The following is a 17,651-nucleotide window of genomic DNA, read 5'->3' on the forward strand; positions in this document are numbered from 1 at the left end:
GGCACCACAGACCTACAATATCAAATATATATAGCTTGAGCCAATATTAGCCAAAAATAATTGAATAACAATAGTTGTGTTCAATTCTTCTTTGATTTGATTTATTGAAAAGTTGTTATTGAGCATTATAGTTTTCAAGTACAAAGGGTCAGCAGGGGATCGAATCCCTGAGGGAGGTGGTGTCCCCCGCCCCCTAAAATCTAAAATCTTTCACTAAAAAATTCTGGCTGGGCTGTTATGATTATATAAATCCGCGCACGTTCATTTTTATTAGTTCGAAGTCGTCATTCAAATCTATGTTTTTCGTAATCTTTGTCATTTGTTCGCTATGTTTTTTTAATTGGAAAATTGAATATTGCGGCGATGGTGAACAGAAAACTGTCCCGAGATGACAAACGATAGAGTTCGAAAATTGGAGGCATTGTTAAAGGATGCTGTGCTGTTAATGGAATCTGATACGGGAAACTTCTCCGAATGTTGAGCTAATTGCAATTCTCGAAAGGATGGGGCTGTTTTCACGTCGTCTGGTTGCACCCCTCTGATGCCATAATTAGTAGAGTGCAGGTCAGTGTGCATGATGAGAGGTGCTTTTTCTGCGTAGTTTTTGTTTCGGCTAGACGATTTGAAACAAATTTTTCAAGTTGATCCAGTCAAATAAAACTTGACTGTCTGTTCACATTCATAAATCAGGATCAACATTAAGCTGGAGTTGTAATTTGGCAAAATAGAATTGTCAAATTCTAATTGTCGCTGCTTCAAGCTGTAACTTAGGAAAACATCCGTAAAGGTACAAATATGAACGCTACCAGGTGTTCTTAAATGCCGTTTTTGTTGCCGTTTAGTATTTGCCGTTATTTTTAAAAAAAATAAATTTAGTGATGGTTCTATCGGCACAAAGAGGTCCAGTGGTTTTTTGTGGTTCTTTGTGCGTGTTAGGGCGTGTTTACTAGTCTCATGATTCACCTAACGTTCAAGTCTCTTAAATTTCTGCATTGACAGACAGTATTCTCAAAGGATCGATAATCTGCGGCCTCTGCAAAATTGCCCAAGGATGAAGCCGTTTTAATTAAGGCACTTGAGTGTCAATTAATTTAGATTTTTTTTAATAAAATGGGCCATTTTTTTCGAGGTAGAAATCATTTAAGGGTCTCTATCTCGAAAAAACCCAAATTGCCTGTTTTATAGCAAGAAACACATTTAACTACTTCAATCGACTTAATTCCAAACGGCTTGGTTCTTGAGCAATTTTGTAGAGGCCGCTTTTTCTCGATCCCATGGCACCACAGACCTACAATGTCAAATATCTATTCCTTGAGCCAATATTAGCCAAAAATAATTGAATAACAATAGTTGTCTTCAATTCTTCTTTGATTTGATTTATTGAAAAGGTGTTTTGAGCATTATAATTTTACGAATTTGAAAGTCATGTACGTAATTATTTATTAAAAAAAAATCTAATTTGAAAGTTTTCAAGCATGTACTCCAGGCTTTTCTTTGTCCATTTTTTGGCAATAGTTTTTCAATTGTCTGTTGGCTATGTTTCATGGCTCCAACGGCTAAACTAAAGTTTTGATTGCATTATCTTCATTTTGTTTTTGTTGTTTAGGTGACACAAAGTACCAAGAGTGGGGCTGGGAAATATTCCAGTCAATTGAAAAGTATACCAAAGTTCCCTCGGGTGGCTACACCAGTATAAGCAATGTGCTAGATCAGAACAATGTGCAACCCAGAGACAAAATGGAGAGCTTCTTCATCGGAGAAACGCTGAAATATTTGTTTCTTCTCTTCGATGACACACGAACTCTGTTGCCCTTGGATAAGTTTGTGTTCAACACGGAAGCACACCCACTGCCTATTTTCAACCCCACACAAAAGACAAACTAAAAATGCAGTGATTTTCTACAACGAACAATCGATAGTATTTATTGAAGAGTGACTAAGCAAGTCGGTAAAAGAGTTTACAGCAAAATGAAAAGTGAAATAAATTTGCTGTTATCTAAATTTCGGCGTTAAAATTAAATTTCGGCTATTTTCAGACTGTTCAAAAATAGCTATTTAGAAAGTCATAAATTTGTGTGGAGAAAAAACCACCTCAAACATAAATCTTCCCTCATTCCCTTCGGAAGTTGGATCAATAAAGTAAAAGCATTTTTCGATTGATAGATCTCATTAGCCTGAGTTCATCAATTAAAATGATTTGATCATTTTGAGATATCAACTTGCAAAGTTGCCCTCTTCTAATTCAAGCTCTGCCTGTACATATGACGAAGTGCTATTGCAAAGGGTGTCCCCGTAGTTGAAAAGGCCAATCTAGTCCATTTTGAAAATAGGACTAAGTGGTAATCTTATGTGACCATTTGGAAATGTACTACATTTTCATTAGTGCCAGTCTGCCAAATCAATTACTAAAAAAAGACTATCAGTAAATTATGTGGGCAACTGTAATTATAAATTGCTTTGGTCAATTCTTCGATTTTACCTACTAATGATCCACAAGAATAAATCAACACACAAACTTGAGATAGTATCCGATTTTGTAGTTTAATTATAAATATTATGAAAGCTGGTGCAGAGTAGTATCCAAGTAAAATATGACTTATGAAATATCCTAATTGTATATATTTATTATTATTTCAAAATGCATTATTTTCACTGTTCTCATCGGAAGTAGTATTATTTTGTAATGATTGTTGTGTATTTATGTGATTGAATTAAATGGCCCGAAAATTGTTTTTCAAGTGTTAACGTTAACTGGATCAACTTGTTTTTCAAGTGAAATGTTAAAATATTTACTTTGTTTTTTTGCTTACTGGGAACAAATTGTTAGAATTTGTTAACGCTCATTTTTTGGCGACTTTTCATGTTCCTTTGAAGCTCTGTTTGAAAATTGATTTTCCAAAGGGCCTCAAGTTAGGTTCTCCGAGAATAAAGATGGGAAAAACATCCCGCAAAATGGAGCCTGTGTTTTCGTTAAGAACCAACAAGTTAATTTGTGTACCAACTTCATCTCACATCTACCGCTTTTGTAGATTTCGTGATTGCTTTAGGTGATTACCTTTTCAGCTTATTGGGTGTCGGCCTTTATTCTGTCGGCTTATTTTCAATTTTGCTGTTTTTCGCTTAGAATTTTCGAGACTATTTTGAGACCATTTATCAACGAGGGTTAGGACCAACATAGGAGCTGTACAGCTCATCACGGCGAACCGCTGTTGTGCCCCTGCTTAAGAACTACATGCAATTTTTTTTGGTTATTTTTCGGGGCTGGGTAATGTTGCTTCACCCTCAAGCAACGAGCAGGGCTCATGGTGGTCCTCGAACATCCGACCTTTCGATTAAGAGGCGGAGACGTAACCACTTCACCACCGCTCCCACTATATGATTTTGACTTGTTTTTCAGTTAACTGAGCTTCTTTTGCATCAGTTTAAAGTGGCAAAAAGGGCAAAAATGATTATAATTGTTTTGGATAAATAAGGTTAGTCGTAGTTTTAAAGTGAAAATTCAAACAATTAAAATCGCTCAAAATATTTTCGTGACCACAATTTCCTTTGGGGTTCCTTTTTTTCATATCATTGGGCGTCTAACCAAAGGGATGTCGGCTTATTCATTACTCGGAAAATACTAGAAGCTTAATGGTAGTGGTTGTGTTTTTCTGAAGTTGAATTTTTCTTTTCTCCAGTAACAAAACATTTTTTTTGACCTAGTTATTTCCATCTCACTTTCCATCTCACAGCTTGCATCGCTTCGTCTCTTTATGTAGGTTTGAATTTTGTTTTCAGATATTCAGCGTTTTAGCTTTCGTCATATAAGAATTTTTGGTTTAACTAATAAACACAAAGTATTAACTAATTTTTCTGGTCTTTACACACGGTGTGAATGTAATACTACGAAGCAACTTTTTTTCCATCCAAGCCGCAAAAATTGCTCACTTGGTGGCAATTTTGGCATGTTTCCATCGTGTGGAAATCCATAATCTCCAGGGCGGAGGTTTGATTCCGGGACCTATCAAACATCTGATTTTCTAAAGCTTTTTAAATTTTTTATCGCTTTCGATTTTCCTTTTTGCTATTTTTTGCCGTTTTCTCGCTTGTGTTTGGGAGGTGCAGTTTTGCCAGCGTGTCAAAGCTTAGTTGTAAGTTTTTTGCTGTTATGAATGGATTCATTCATGTGTTTGGCCTAATCCAATTTTTTTCTTTTTATGCTGATTGTTTTTTATCACCCTGATTTGTTAAAATTTCAGATTTTTGAAAAGAAATGTTCGAATATGAATCAATATTTTTCCTTTTTTCGGCTTCATATGTTTCGTCTTATTTTTAACGACTTTGTGGCCTCATATTGTGTCGCTTGATGGCCAAAAATGTCTGTGTAAATGTGTGTTCTGAGGGTACGGGGGAGTTTCTTTTTTGTTAGTTTATTTTTTGAATTTTTTTTCGGCCTGAAGAGTTTCTGATCAGTTATTGTCGGATTGTTACCGCTTGGTAATTGTAAAAACAATTTCAATTAACCATCCGTTGCATCTAGCGTAGAGATAATACAGCTTTTTGAGACCGCAAAAACTTGTGATTCGATTCCAGTTGGGAACTGTTTTTTTTTTCAAGTTAGAGCTTTTGTGCTTCTTCGGACTATCGTCCGTCTGCTAATTTTCGTCGGCTTAGTTCCGCAGAAAGGACTCTTTGAGAATTCGACTTCTTCTTATGATTCTGAAAGCTCTTTGTAAATTTTCTACTGGGTCAGGTAATTTGTAAATTTTTGTATTGGATTTTTTGGTCTTTTGTTTCGGATATTTTGGTCTTTTGCAATTTTTAATTGACAAAAAATGATTTTTTGAAAATCTGTTTTCCAATTGTTTTTTCTTTTACTTCATTTATATCCGTTCAATTTTTGTGTCTCTAAGTGGAACAAAGTTTAGCTTTGCCTCTGTGTGTGAAAATTCCCAGCTGAATAAATATAATTTATATATGAAACCGGTGTGCTTAAAGCAATTGAATTCAATTTTTAAAAGCTAATTATCAAAATTCTAAAACTCGGTGTGTTTTGTTCTACAAATTGAAAGCAATAAGTAACCGAAATGTTTTGACTCAGTGTTCTTCAACGCTCTTTAAATTCAACGCTGTTATTGTGACTTGGCAATAATTAAGTGTAAATGAACGCAGTGAAGGCAACTTTATAAGTCGTGTTGATTTTTTGTTTTTGTGTTCTGCTGCATGAAAACAAAAACTTTTGCAATCATGTTTTTTTTTCTAAATTCATTTCTATTTTATTTCTGAAAGCAATAAAAATTACGCTACAGTGCGAGAGAAAAAGGAGTGACTCTTATTCGAAATTGGATGTTAATTCTTCGATTTTCCAGCGAAATAGAAAAATTACCTATTGATCCATGTCTCTAATCGGACCAATGTGTATATGAAAAGTGTATTTATTGATCATTGAATTAAAAATTCACCAGCGTAATGAAAAAATCTGTTGTTGATCCAGTTCTCCCAAATTTGGGTTAGTTCTATCAAAAAGCTCAATCATGAATTTTTCTTTGGAATTCAAAATTTCACTAAGGCTATCTTTTTTTGTTGTAAAAGTAGAAAGTACTTTTTAATGAACGAGTTGGTCCTTTTTTGTTTCATTGCTTTTCTTGTTTTTTTTCATTTTTTCTGTAGATTTTCATTTCTGTATTTTAAATGCCATTCTCTCCTGGTAAACCGGGTTTGGCACCTTATCAGGAAGAAGACCTTAAAATGACGCGTTAGATTATGCGTGCATAATTGTTAGATTATGCGTTGATAATTGCAGAACGAATGCCAAAAAATCGATTCGTTCACATGTGCACGATCGGCTTCTAGATTTTTTTTTGTAACGAACGTTTTGAACAGTGAAATTATGAGATAAAAATGATGTCTAAAAGGGTTTTTCCACGAATCCACGGACAAGTGGTAGCGTTACCTTAGGAGTTAGTTTTTTGCTGCCGAGATTGCATAGTAGTTGAGCCGAAATTGTCTGTTCAGTTTTACTGGAGTGTATGCATTAATTCAGCCTCAAATACAATTGAAAGATTTTCGAACATTTTTTTGTAAATCCCCCCTTGATTTACATCAGCTCCTGATCTTGAGCTCGAATTTTCATGAACAAAGTTTGCAAGAACAAAATTACAAAATCAAATTACTAATTTTTAGAATTCCAATTAAACCAACTACCTTTGAAACAGTTTTTTCAAATGAAGTTAATCCAAAGATGCGAATGCGTTTAAGGCATGTAATTTCATTGATGCTTTAGAGATGAAATATTTTTAGCAAAAGCCTAAATTTTGAGTTACCAATTATTCTTCCTTTAAGCAGAAATATTTTTGCCAAAAAGTAGATAGATTTATTTCCAGCTAAAAGTTTACCATGAAATTATGACTAGAACTTTCTAACATTATGATTATCATTTTGACAAGTGCTGTTTTACTATTTGAGATCTTTTTCCTTCTTCGAAGAATAATATCATGTTGTTACTTAGTTGTAATCATGAGTTCTGCTTGGTTTTGGCAAGAGGTTCTTTCTGCTCGAAGCAAAAATGTTAAATCCGAGTTTTGTCCTGACCACTGGAGGTGGGTAGTAAATTTGTCTTTGGGTGTTATTTATTATTTTTTTGCTGCAAATAGTAAAAGGAATGGGTTTGGTGATATCTATATCTATATCTATCTATCTATCTATCTATCTATCTTTCTATCTATCTATCTATCTATCTATCTATCTATCTATCTATCTATCTATCTATCTCTCTATCTATCTATACTATATTTAAATGCGAGTGACAGCTATCTCTCATGTTTAAGCATAAAATTTTGCATGTTTAACGAAAGAATTTTTTCATGTTTAAGCTATATCATATATTGCAATGCTCAAGAAAATCTAGTAAGTTTCAAAAACTCGGGGTCTGCTTGAAAACTACCAAGTTTGAAGACCCTGAGATTTTACACAAACTAAAAATCCGCGAAATAATCATTATGATCAGTATTATCAAGTAAAGCAGCGTTGCAGTATATGAAAACAAGTTTATCTTCTCTTTCCTCTGATAATTGAGCCTCATTTCTTTCAAAAATTTCATTTTGGTTTAACTTACTAGTAATAAGCCTTACTTTACTTACTAGTAATTTACTAGTACATTTACTAGTAACTTACCTACTAGAAGTAAATCCGCACAACCCCCTATTCACAGGGCATTTTGCATGTACGAAATGTGAAAATTTTTTCACCTGTTCACGCTGACGCGTTTTAATGCATTTTATAACATGAAAAGTCATTTTAAATAAGTTTTCAAATATTAAATTTCCGAAAAAATCAAAGGAGGAACCGGAAAAGAGCCATTTTTGGGTACTACTATGATACAGTGGTCCGTTGAAAATAACCAGGTCCCTTGTTTTTCATTATTTTTTTTTCGAGGCAATATTAAGTCTGTCTGTCTGTCTGTCTGTATACATGCTTTTTTATTTAATTTGATTATGTCTGTCTACCCGTCGCCTAATTTTTAAACTTTAATCTATTATCTATCTATCTATTATTTATTTAAATGCGGGCTTCACTATCTCGCCATGTTTAAGCTTTTTCAACGTATTATTTTTGCATGTTTAAGCTATATCTGATATTGCAACGGTTCAGAATTTTTTTTCGTTTTTCCAATTTGATTTTAGTGGTTATTTTACCGAGTTTAAATTAAGCAGCTCAATATCGAATTAGGGGCTGCAAATTTGGCCTCCAATTTTGAATGCCCGAATCATTTTAGTTAACGAGATAAGATGATTTTTCTAGATTTTTTAAAAGATTTTCAGAAATTTCAAATAACAAAATAATTTACAAAACTTGAAGTTCCGAACCCTGTAGTTGGGTGCTGTCATAGTACTCTAAGGTGTTACAAACCTTGCCTCCAAATATGACTGCTCAATTCTATGTAGTTTTCGAGATATGACGTTTTTTGTGATTTTTTCAAAAATTTTTTTAGAAAACTTATATTGTTATCATTTTTTAAATATCTGAAATTCCCAACCCTATAGTTGGGTACTGTCAGAGTACTATCAAGCATCGCGAACCTTGCCTCCAAATATGACTGCTCAAATCCTTGTATTTTTTGAGATATGATGTTTTTTGTGATTTTTTCAAAAATTTTCAGAAAGTTTTTGTTAATTGTTTCTCAAAATTTGAAACTCCCAACCAGGTTTTTGGGTACTGCCAGAGTACTCTAAGAAGTTACAAATCTTGCCTCCAAACATGACTGTTCAAATCCTTGTAGTTTTTGAGATATGACGTTTTTTGTGATTTTTTCAAAAATTTTTCAGAAACCTCACATTAATTTTTTTCCTCAAAATCTGAATTTTCCAACCCTGTAGTTGGGTCCTGTCAGAGTAATCTCAAAGACTGCGAATCTTGCCTCCAAATATGACTGCTGAATCCTTTGTAGTTTTTGAGATAAGACGTTTTTTGTGATTTCAAAAATTTTCAGAAAACTCAAATTATTTTTAGTTCTTAAAAATCTGAAATTCCCAACCCTGTAGTTAGGTCCTGTCAGAGTACTCTCAAAGATGGTGAACCTTGCCTCCAAGTATGACTGCTGAATTCTTTGTAGTTTTCGAGATATGATGTTTTTTGTGATTTTTTCAAAAATTTTCAGAAAACTTAAATTAATATTATTCTTTGAAAATCTAAATTCCCAAGCCTGTAGTTAGGTCCTGTCAGAGTACTCTCAAATTTTTTTGGAAACTAAGGTTTAAAAAAAAATTTGGATTCCTAAGCCTGTAGTAGGGTGCTCTCAGGGACTCTCAGTGGTTGCAAATCGGTCTTCCAAATTTCTCAGCCATTAAGTTTTCGAGATGACGCTTTCAAAATGTGAATTAAAAAAATTTTAAAGTTCGAAACTACCAACCCTGTAATTGGGTGCAGTCAGAGTACACTAAAATCTTGCAGATGTTGTTTCCAATATATGTGGTTTTTCATGAGTTGTCGAAAAATTTCGAAGCATACCTGCTTTTTTAATTAATTTGATTATGTCTGTCTACCCGTGGCCTAATTTTTTTAACTATTATCTATCTATTATATATTTAAATGCGGGCTTCACTATCTCGCCATGTTTAAGTTTTTCAACGTATTATTTTTGCATGTTCAACAAAGTAATTTTTTCACGTTTAGCTATATCGTATATTGCAATGGTTAAGGTTTTTTTTCGATTTTCCAGTTCAGTGTTTATTTCATCAAGTTTGAAATTAGCAACCCAATACTAGGATTTTTTCAGAGTTTTCCCAGGTTTTGCGATTCTGACCTCCATATATGAATAACCAAATCCTTTTAGTTTACGAGATAGGCAATTTTCGAGATTTTTTGAAAATTTCTAGAAAATTTAATTTAGAAAAATTTGATATTTTTTGAAATTCTCACCCTGTAGTTGGATGCTGTCAGGTACTGTCAGGGATTGCAAATTTTGCGTCTAATTCTCACTCCTCAAATCCTTGTAGTTTTCTAGATATTACGTTTTTTATGATTTTTTCAAAAGAAAATCAAAAACTTAGATTTTAAAAATTTCCAAAACGTTGAAGATCTCTATCCTGTTGTTGGATATTGTGAGGGTACCCTCAAGGGTTGCGAATCTTGCCTCTGAAAATGGCTGCTCAAATATTTGTAGTTTTCGGGATATGACGTTTTTTTTAGGTTTTTTTACAAAATTTTCAGAAAACTTAAGCATAAAAAGTTTCACAAAATTTGAAATTTTCATCTCTGTAGTGAGGCTCTGTCAGGGTACTCTCAGGAGTTGCGAGTTTGGCCTCCCAATTTGACTGCTCAAATCCTTGTAGTTTTCCAGATATGACGTTTTTTGTGATTTTTTTTATAAACATATTCGTGAAAATTAAATTAATTGTTTTTTCCAAGTTTGAATTTCCTAACCTGTTGTTGGGGGGCTGTCAGAGTAATCTCAGGGGTTGGAAATTTGGCCTCCAGTTAAGAATGCCCAAATCATTTTTGTTTAAGAGATACGAAGATTTTACCGAGTTTAAATTAAGCAGCCCAATATCGAATTAGGGGCTGCAAATTTGGCCTCCAATTTTGAATGCCCGAATCATTTTAGTTAACGAGATAAGATGATTTTTCTAGATTTTTTAAAAGATTTTCAGAAATTTCAAATAACAAAATAATTTACAAAACTTGAAGTTCCGAACCCTGTAGTTGGGTGCTGTCATAGTACTCTAAGGTGTTACAAACCTTGCCTCCAAATATGACTGCTCAATTCTATGTAGTTTTCGAGATATTTTTTTTTTTTTGATTTTTTCAAAATTTTTTTTTAGAAAACTTATATTGTTATCATTTTTTAAATATCTGAAATTCCCAACCCTATAGTTGGGTACTGTCAGAGTACTATCAAGCATCGCGAACCTTGCCTCCAAATATGACTGCTCAAATCCTTGTAGTTTTTGAGATATGATGTTTTTTGTGATTTTTTCAAAAATTTTCAGAAAGTTTTTGTTAATTGTTTCTCAAAATTTGAAACTCCCAACCAGGTTTTTGGGTACTGCCAGAGTACTCTAAGAAGTTACAAATCTTGCCTCCAAACATGACTGTTCAAATCCTTGTAGTTTTTGAGATATGACGTTTTTTGTGATTTTTTCAAAAAAATTTCAGAAACCTCACATTAATTTTTTTCCTCAAAATCTGAATTTTCCAACCACGTAGTTGGGTCCTGTCAGAGTAATCTCAAAGACTGCGAATCTTGCCTCCAAATATGACTGCTCAATTCTTTGTAGTTTTTGAGATAAGACGATTTTTGTGATTTCAAAAATTTTCAGAAAACTCAAATTATTTTTAGTTTTTAAAAATCTGAAATTCTCAACCCTGTAGTTAGGTCCTGCCAGAATACTCTCAAAGATGGTGAACCTTGCCTCCAAGTATGACTGCTGAATTCTTTGTAGTTTTCGAGATATGATGTTTTTTGTGATTTTTTAAAAAATTTTCAGAAAACTTAAATTAATATTATTCTTTGAAAATCTAAATTCCCAAGCCTGTAGTTAGGTCCTGTCAGAGTACTCTCAATTTTTTTTGGAAACTAAGGTTTAAAAAAAAAATTGGATTCCTAAGCCTGTAGTAGGGTGCTCTCAGGGACTCTCAGTGGTTGCAAATCGGTCTTCCAAATTTCTCAGCCATTAAGTTTTCGAGATGACGCTTTCAAAATGTGAATTAAAAAAATTTTAAAGTTCGAAACTACCAACCCTGTAATTGGGTGCAGTCAGAGTACACTAAAAGTTTGCAGATGTTGTTTCCAATAAATGTGGTTTTTCATGAGTTGTCGAAAAATTTCGAAGCATACCTGCTTTTTTAATTAATTTGATTATGTCTGTCTACCCGTGGCCTAATTTTTTTAACTATTATCTATCTATTATATATTTAAATGCGGGCTTCACTATCTCGCCTTGTTTAAGTTTTTCAACGTATTATTTTTGCATGTTCAACAAAGTAATTTTTTCACGTTTAGCTATATCGTATATTGCAATGGTTAAGGTTTTTTTTTCGATTTTCCAGTTCAGTGTTTATTTCATCAAGTTTGAAATTAGCAACCCAATACTAGGATTTTGTCAGAGTTTTCCCAGGTTTTGCGATTCTGACCTCCATATATGAATAACCAAATCCTTTTAGTTTACGAGATAGGCAATTTTCGAGATTTTTTGAAAATTTCTAGAAAATTTAATTTAGAAAAATTTGACATTTTTTGAAATTCTCACCCTGTAGTTGGATGCTGTCAGGTACTGTCAGGGGTTGCAAATTTTGCCTCTAATTCTCACTCCTCAAATCCTTGTAGTTTTCGAGATATTACGTTTTTTATGATTTTTTCAAAAGAAAATCAAAAACTTAGATTTTAAAAATTTCCAAAACGTTGAAGATCTCTATCCTGTTGTTGGATATTGTGAGGGTACCCTCAAGGGTTGCGAATCTTGCCTCTGAAAATGGCTGCTCAAATATTTGTAGTTTTTGGGATATGACGTTTTTTTTAGGTTTTTTTAACAAAATTTTCAGAAAACTTAAGCATAAAAAGTTTCACAAAATTTGAAATTTTCATCTCTGTAGTGAGGCTCTGTCAGGGTACTCTCAGGAGTTGCGAGTTTGGCCTCCCAATTTGACTGCTCAAATCCTTGTAGTTTTCCAGATATGACGTTTTTTGTGATTTTTTTTATAAACATGTTCATGAAAATTAAATTAATTGTTTTTTCCAAGTTTGAATTTCCTAACCTGTTGTTGGGGGGCTGTCAGAGTAATCTCAGGGGTTGGAAATTTGGCCTCCAGTTAAGAATGCCCAAATCATTTTTGTTTAAGAGATACGACGATTTTCTTGATTTTTATGGAAATTTTCAGAAAACTCAAATAACAAATAATTCGTTAAAGTGAAATTCCCAACCCTGTAGTTGTGTACTTTCAAAGATTGCGAATTTTGCCATCAAAAAAGAAAGCTTAAGGTGAGGTTTCTCACAATTTGAATTTCCCTACTTGGGTACTGTAAAAGTACTCTCAGGAGTTGCAAATCTTGCGTCCAAATGCGACTGCTCAATTGCTTTCAGTTTCCCAGATGTGACGTTTCTTAGTTCATTTTAAATTCTCCGGAGAACTTTTACAAAACTTCGCAAAATTTAATGGTTCTTAAAAATTTGTATGAAAAACCTGAATAAAAAAACTTAGCTAAATTTGTAATAACGAACCCTCTAACTGGGTGTTGTCAGAGTACACTCGAAGGATAGTTTTTTGAGTTGTTTAAATTTCGAAGCACCACAGGTGCATTACACGCTAGTATCATAGAAAAGCCCTGTTAGTCAGTGTTGATAAAAAATGTGTTTAGTTTAATTTTGAGTCTCATGAAATTTTTTAAAATCCAAATGAAGAAATTTTTAGTTTGTTTAAAGGAAAACTCTATTTGAATGCTTTTTAGCGCTGCTTAACAACAAAAATTGGGACCGTTTCTCCCATTTTTTGTTATTCATTTTTCGATGAAAATTTTTTTCTAGCGTTCTACGTCTGCCGATTTATATCGCTATCTCATCACGCCGCGTAAAAAACTACGCTAATTCAAAAGAAAAAATTAGTTTTTCATGAACGTGTTCGGAAAATTCCGGGCTACTTCTACAGCATCCGACTGTCCCAGTTTGGATATATTTGGCTGCCTTTTTTCCGGGTTTTAAATTAATATCCCTTCTTTGGATCTGTTTTAAGACGTCTATTTTTGGCTGACCCACCCTAAAAGGTTTCTAAAGGCGCCTTTGGCGTCAGTATTTACCAATTTGGAGGGAGTGCGCACAAAAAATCCATGAAAATACATTTCTTGGCCTGTTTCTCAATAGCTATGCCTATGCCGGCGGCACAGCAAAGTTTGTCAAATTAGCCTATATAGTGGTTTTCCGAGCTCTCCCAAAGCACTAAAAAGTCCCTGTTTCGGTCAAAGTTTCTGCGCCGCAGGCAAAATTTTGAAAAAAAATTAGCACAAAAAAGCGGTTTTTGGCACTTTTTGGAAAACGTTGTTAAAAAATTGCGTTTTTTCGGCGCGCGCTCCCCCCTTAAAATAAGTATATATTGGCGCCTAAGGCGCCTTTAGAAAAATTTTAGGGTCCGTCAGCCAAAATTAGATATCTGAAAATAGTTCAAAGGGACCCTTTGGGTCGGTAAGGGTCGAATCCCTGAGGGAGGAGGGGCGTCCGCCCCCGCTTCTAAATCTGCCCCTGTAATTAGGGTCTTTATAGGGATTTCGGAGAGGTCGGAACAGCAATTTGAAGGAAAATGTCGACAAGTTTTCGAAATTTTTTGAATATCCCCCCTCGAGATAATCCTAGATCTGCCCCCTGTTAGTAACTAGGCTTCGAAATAATTCTCATTCACGTAATGGTGTGCACAAGAACCTCTTTGAAGTATGTGCCAATTATTCTTGAAAGTTTTGGCGCAAAAATGTGCTTTTTCGGCTCAAGAGAATTGGGCTGCCCTCCGCTGTCGCAGAGTGCATTCAAAGAAAACTTATCAAATAGATTTGAATACTTACCTATTTAATAAGTTTATCACAACAATTAGGCTAAAAGCAACTGACAGTATCCTGGCTGGTATTCAAACTCCTTCAAAGTAAGTAAGCATTGGCACCAAAAGCGCCTCTGCACAAAATAGGCTTGGTCAGAAAAAAAATTTAGCAGCCAGTATGAATTGAGGTGCCCCTCGGCACGCTACATTGTCTTAGCCTTTGCACTCAATTTAAATTTAGTGCTCAATTGTAGTTTCATCGATTAAATAAGAAAATGGTTCTGGTATTCACAAAATGCGATAATGCGATAGCTTTTCGTAGCATCAGGATGTTAAGCACTGCTTGTTTATCTAGTTTTTAGCTGAGGAGAAAGGGTGTTTTGCCAAAAGAACAGTGCGTGAATGAAAGTGGTAATTTGCTGGACGATGGAAGAAGCCAAAATAATGTTTACAAACTTGGAAACAAATGCTTGGATAAGAAATTATTTTAGTAATTCTAATTGAAAATTAAAAAGCATATACCTTGCGTTATACCGTTCGAATTCGTATTCTTTCGATATTTTGTAAGCCATTTAAATTTATCTGCAGCGGCTTATGCAATAATGAAGGAGCTCTCTGTGATTGCGGTGGTGCTGCAAGTGATTGCATACTACCCCAAAGCATTATTCCTTTTCGCCCCCTTTCACTTCGTGTTCGAGAGTGTTTGGAGCGCGTATGGAAAGGTTTGTCGTTTGAAACTGTTTTCATAAAAATGAGGGGAAATGCTATCTAAATTTATGTTCCAAATTGCATCCACCTGAATTTGTTGCGTAAAAATCTGGATGAAATTGAATTTTAAATAGCTCGACTCAGAAATACATAGTTTTTTAAACTTCTTTTTGAAGCCTTAAATAATTCAAAATTTGTCTTAATTTTGGTTTCAAGCTTAAATTTTACAAGGACAAATTTTTAAAAATTTTTCTGCCTCAGACGTATGTGTGCTTCTAAATGTATTGTTAATAATTCCATTCTTAAAAAATGAGGTTTTGAAACTAACTTTAAGTTTAAAGCCTTTTTACTTGAAACAGTCGTTGAAGGCGTTTGAGATAGCCGAATTGGCTATCAGTTTGGCATAGCTACAAACGCTCCTGAATTGTTTGAATGTCATGGTAGGTGGTTGCCTACTGGGGCGTGTGGTTTGTGTGTTATGAATTGATCGGGACTCTAGGGGGAGAGCTAGTATGTCCCTCTGCCGCAGAGACAAGCGCCATCGACAAACCAGGTACTAATTTTCCCAATCAAGTTTTTAATGAAGTTTAAATTAACTGTCTTTTTTGAAGTAGGTTGAAAAGTATCGTTTTATTGGGCCCAAAGATCAAATCTCCAGTGCAAATATGAACTATGTAATGCAACCAACCATTTTTACTACTAGGTTATCTATTATTGAATTTCAAATGGCTGGAATATAAGAAGTTGTTGCACTCAATGCTATTTTGCTCTTAGCAAAAAGTTCCAGGTCTGACTTATAGTATATACAAACTCAACCGAATCACTAGAAATTGGATTCAGAAAACAGTGTGAATTAACCTCGAAGTTTTTTTTACAAGTTATTCCAAAACATTTAATCAAAGAAAGTTTTTGCATCACTGTTAATTTTTGATTGACACTTGTACTTTTGCAGCCTACATAATCTCGGGCCAGCTGTTCTCCATTGTTGCCGGTGTTCTCTCAATCGTGGCTGTCATCCTCACTATCATCTATATCGGTGACGTCATCCCCAAGAGGAAGGTCAATCGCATTGTGGCCCTCGTGGGGGCTGGAGTCCAGATTGGACAGGCCATTGTCCTGGTCATCAGTGTGCCACCGATGGCAGCCGGGGCTGCTAGTGATACGCCCAGCAACCAGGTATGTCAAATGCTTAATAGATTTGCTCAAAGGACAATTATTGCCTTTGAAGAATCGCGTAAGAATGTACTGTAAGGGTATTGCAACCGGGTACTAGACTTTTTCCCGTAAAAATAAGTTTGTCCACAGAGTTCTCAAGTTCGCACGTGTTTTACTGTAGAGGTACATGTAGTATGTGCATGTTAGGTTAGATATGGACCTTGTGTGATTGTTATGAGTTACTTTAATAGTATTTTTTGTGCCAAAAAAGTTCGGTATTTTTTCGGCACTTGAGTGTCGATTTTAATTCTGCTCATTTTCCGAATGATTTTTTTTTCAATTACTTTTTGTTGGTTTTCATAAGAATAACATAAGTCTCACAAAATGTTTCAGACAAATCTAAATCACTTTCTCAGACCCTTCCTAATAAAAATGAAAGAAAAAAAAATAAAAATGTTAAATTTCTTTTTTTGAAATTTTTTCGAAAAAAAATTTTCAGAAAATTTTTTGTTTTTTGTTTGTTTTTTCAGTGTGCATATACTAACTTCGGTTTTAACTTTTTATGCTTTTATTTGTTCAATCAGCTGATTTTATCATATATATATTTTTTTGATTTCGGAATTCTTTTGTTTTTCTTAAGTTAATTTTTTCTAAGTTTTTCTGTCAACAATTGAAAAAATGTTCTCATTGCTTTTTAGTCCATATTGCTTCCAAAAGTAGCTCTTTGAATTCTAAAAACGAGAACCAATTTGGGTTAGTTCTATCAAAAAGTTCAATCATGAATTTTTCTTTGGAATTCAAAATTTCACTAAGGCTATCTTTTTTTGTTGTAAAAGTAGAAAGTACTTTTTAATGAACGAGTTGGTCCTTTTTTGTTTCATTGCTTTTCTTGTTTTTTTTCATTTTTTCTGTAGATTTTCATTTCTGTATTTTAAATGCCATTCTCTCCTGGTAAACCGGGTTTGGCACCTTATCAGGAAGAAGACCTTAAAATGACGCGTTAGATTATGCGTGCATAATTGTTAGATTATGCGTTGATAATTGCAGAACGAATGCCAAAAAATCGATTCGTTCACATGTGCACGATCGGCTTCTAGATTTTTTTTTGTAACGAACGTTTTGAACAGTGAAATTATGAGATAAAAATGATGTCTAAAAGGGTTTTTCCACGAATCCACGGACAAGTGGTAGCGTTACCTTAGGAGTTAGTTTTTTGCTGCCGAGATTGCATAGTAGTTGAGCCGAAATTGTCTGTTCAGTTTTACTGGAGTGTATGCATTAATTCAGCCTCAAATACAATTGAAAGATTTTCGAACATTTTTTTGTAAATCCCCCCTTGATTTACATCAGCTCCTGATCTTGAGCTCGAATTTTCATGAACAAAGTTTGCAAGAACAAAATTACAAAATCAAATTACTAATTTTTAGAATTCCAATTAAACCAACTACCTTTGAAACAGTTTTTTCAAATGAAGTTAATCCAAAGATGCGAATGCGTTTAAGGCATGTAATTTCATTGATGCTTTAGAGATGAAATATTTTTAGCAAAAGCCTAAATTTTGAGTTACCAATTATTCTTCCTTTAAGCAGAAATATTTTTGCCAAAAAGTAGATAGATTTATTTCCAGCTAAAAGTTTACCATGAAATTATGACTAGAACTTTCTAACATTATGATTATCATTTTGACAAGTGCTGTTTTACTATTTGAGATCTTTTTCCTTCTTCGAAGAATAATATCATGTTGTTACTTAGTTGTAATCATGAGTTCTGCTTGGTTTTGGCAAGAGGTTCTTTCT

General features: G+C 34.0%; 3 protein-coding genes across 3 annotated transcripts in view; 2 read left to right on the forward strand and 1 right to left on the reverse strand.

Moving 5' to 3' along the window:
- Positions 1-1,956, forward strand: part of LOC134841514 (endoplasmic reticulum mannosyl-oligosaccharide 1,2-alpha-mannosidase-like) — a 399,351-nt gene extending 397,395 nt beyond the window's left edge. The window contains exon 11 of the mRNA XM_063857546.1: positions 1,607-1,956. Within this exon, the coding sequence (XP_063713616.1) occupies positions 1,607-1,884 (278 nt within the window). The 3' untranslated portion in view covers positions 1,885-1,956. The remainder of the gene's footprint in view (positions 1-1,606) is intronic.
- Positions 1-14,047, reverse strand: part of LOC134841497 (ubiquitin carboxyl-terminal hydrolase 7-like) — a 289,862-nt gene extending 275,815 nt beyond the window's left edge. Inside the window, exon 1 of the mRNA XM_063857534.1 lies at positions 14,021-14,047. The gene's annotated coding sequence lies outside the window, so the exon portion shown is untranslated. The remainder of the gene's footprint in view (positions 1-14,020) is intronic.
- Positions 14,048-14,453: 406 nt separating this feature from the next.
- LOC134853588 (uncharacterized) lies at positions 14,454-16,048 on the forward strand. The gene is made up of 4 exons (XM_063869623.1): positions 14,454-14,714; positions 15,145-15,253; positions 15,653-15,876; positions 16,037-16,048. The coding sequence occupies exons 1-4, from the start codon at positions 14,595-14,597 to the stop codon at positions 16,046-16,048; spliced, it is 465 nt and encodes a 154-aa protein (XP_063725693.1). The 5' UTR covers positions 14,454-14,594.
- Positions 16,049-17,651: the final 1,603 nt, after the last annotated feature.

The sequence above is a fragment of the Symsagittifera roscoffensis genome, chromosome 1 (assembly GCF_963678635.1).
Source record: "Symsagittifera roscoffensis chromosome 1, txSymRosc1.1, whole genome shotgun sequence".
NCBI classification, from domain to species: domain Eukaryota; kingdom Metazoa; phylum Xenacoelomorpha; order Acoela; family Convolutidae; genus Symsagittifera; species Symsagittifera roscoffensis.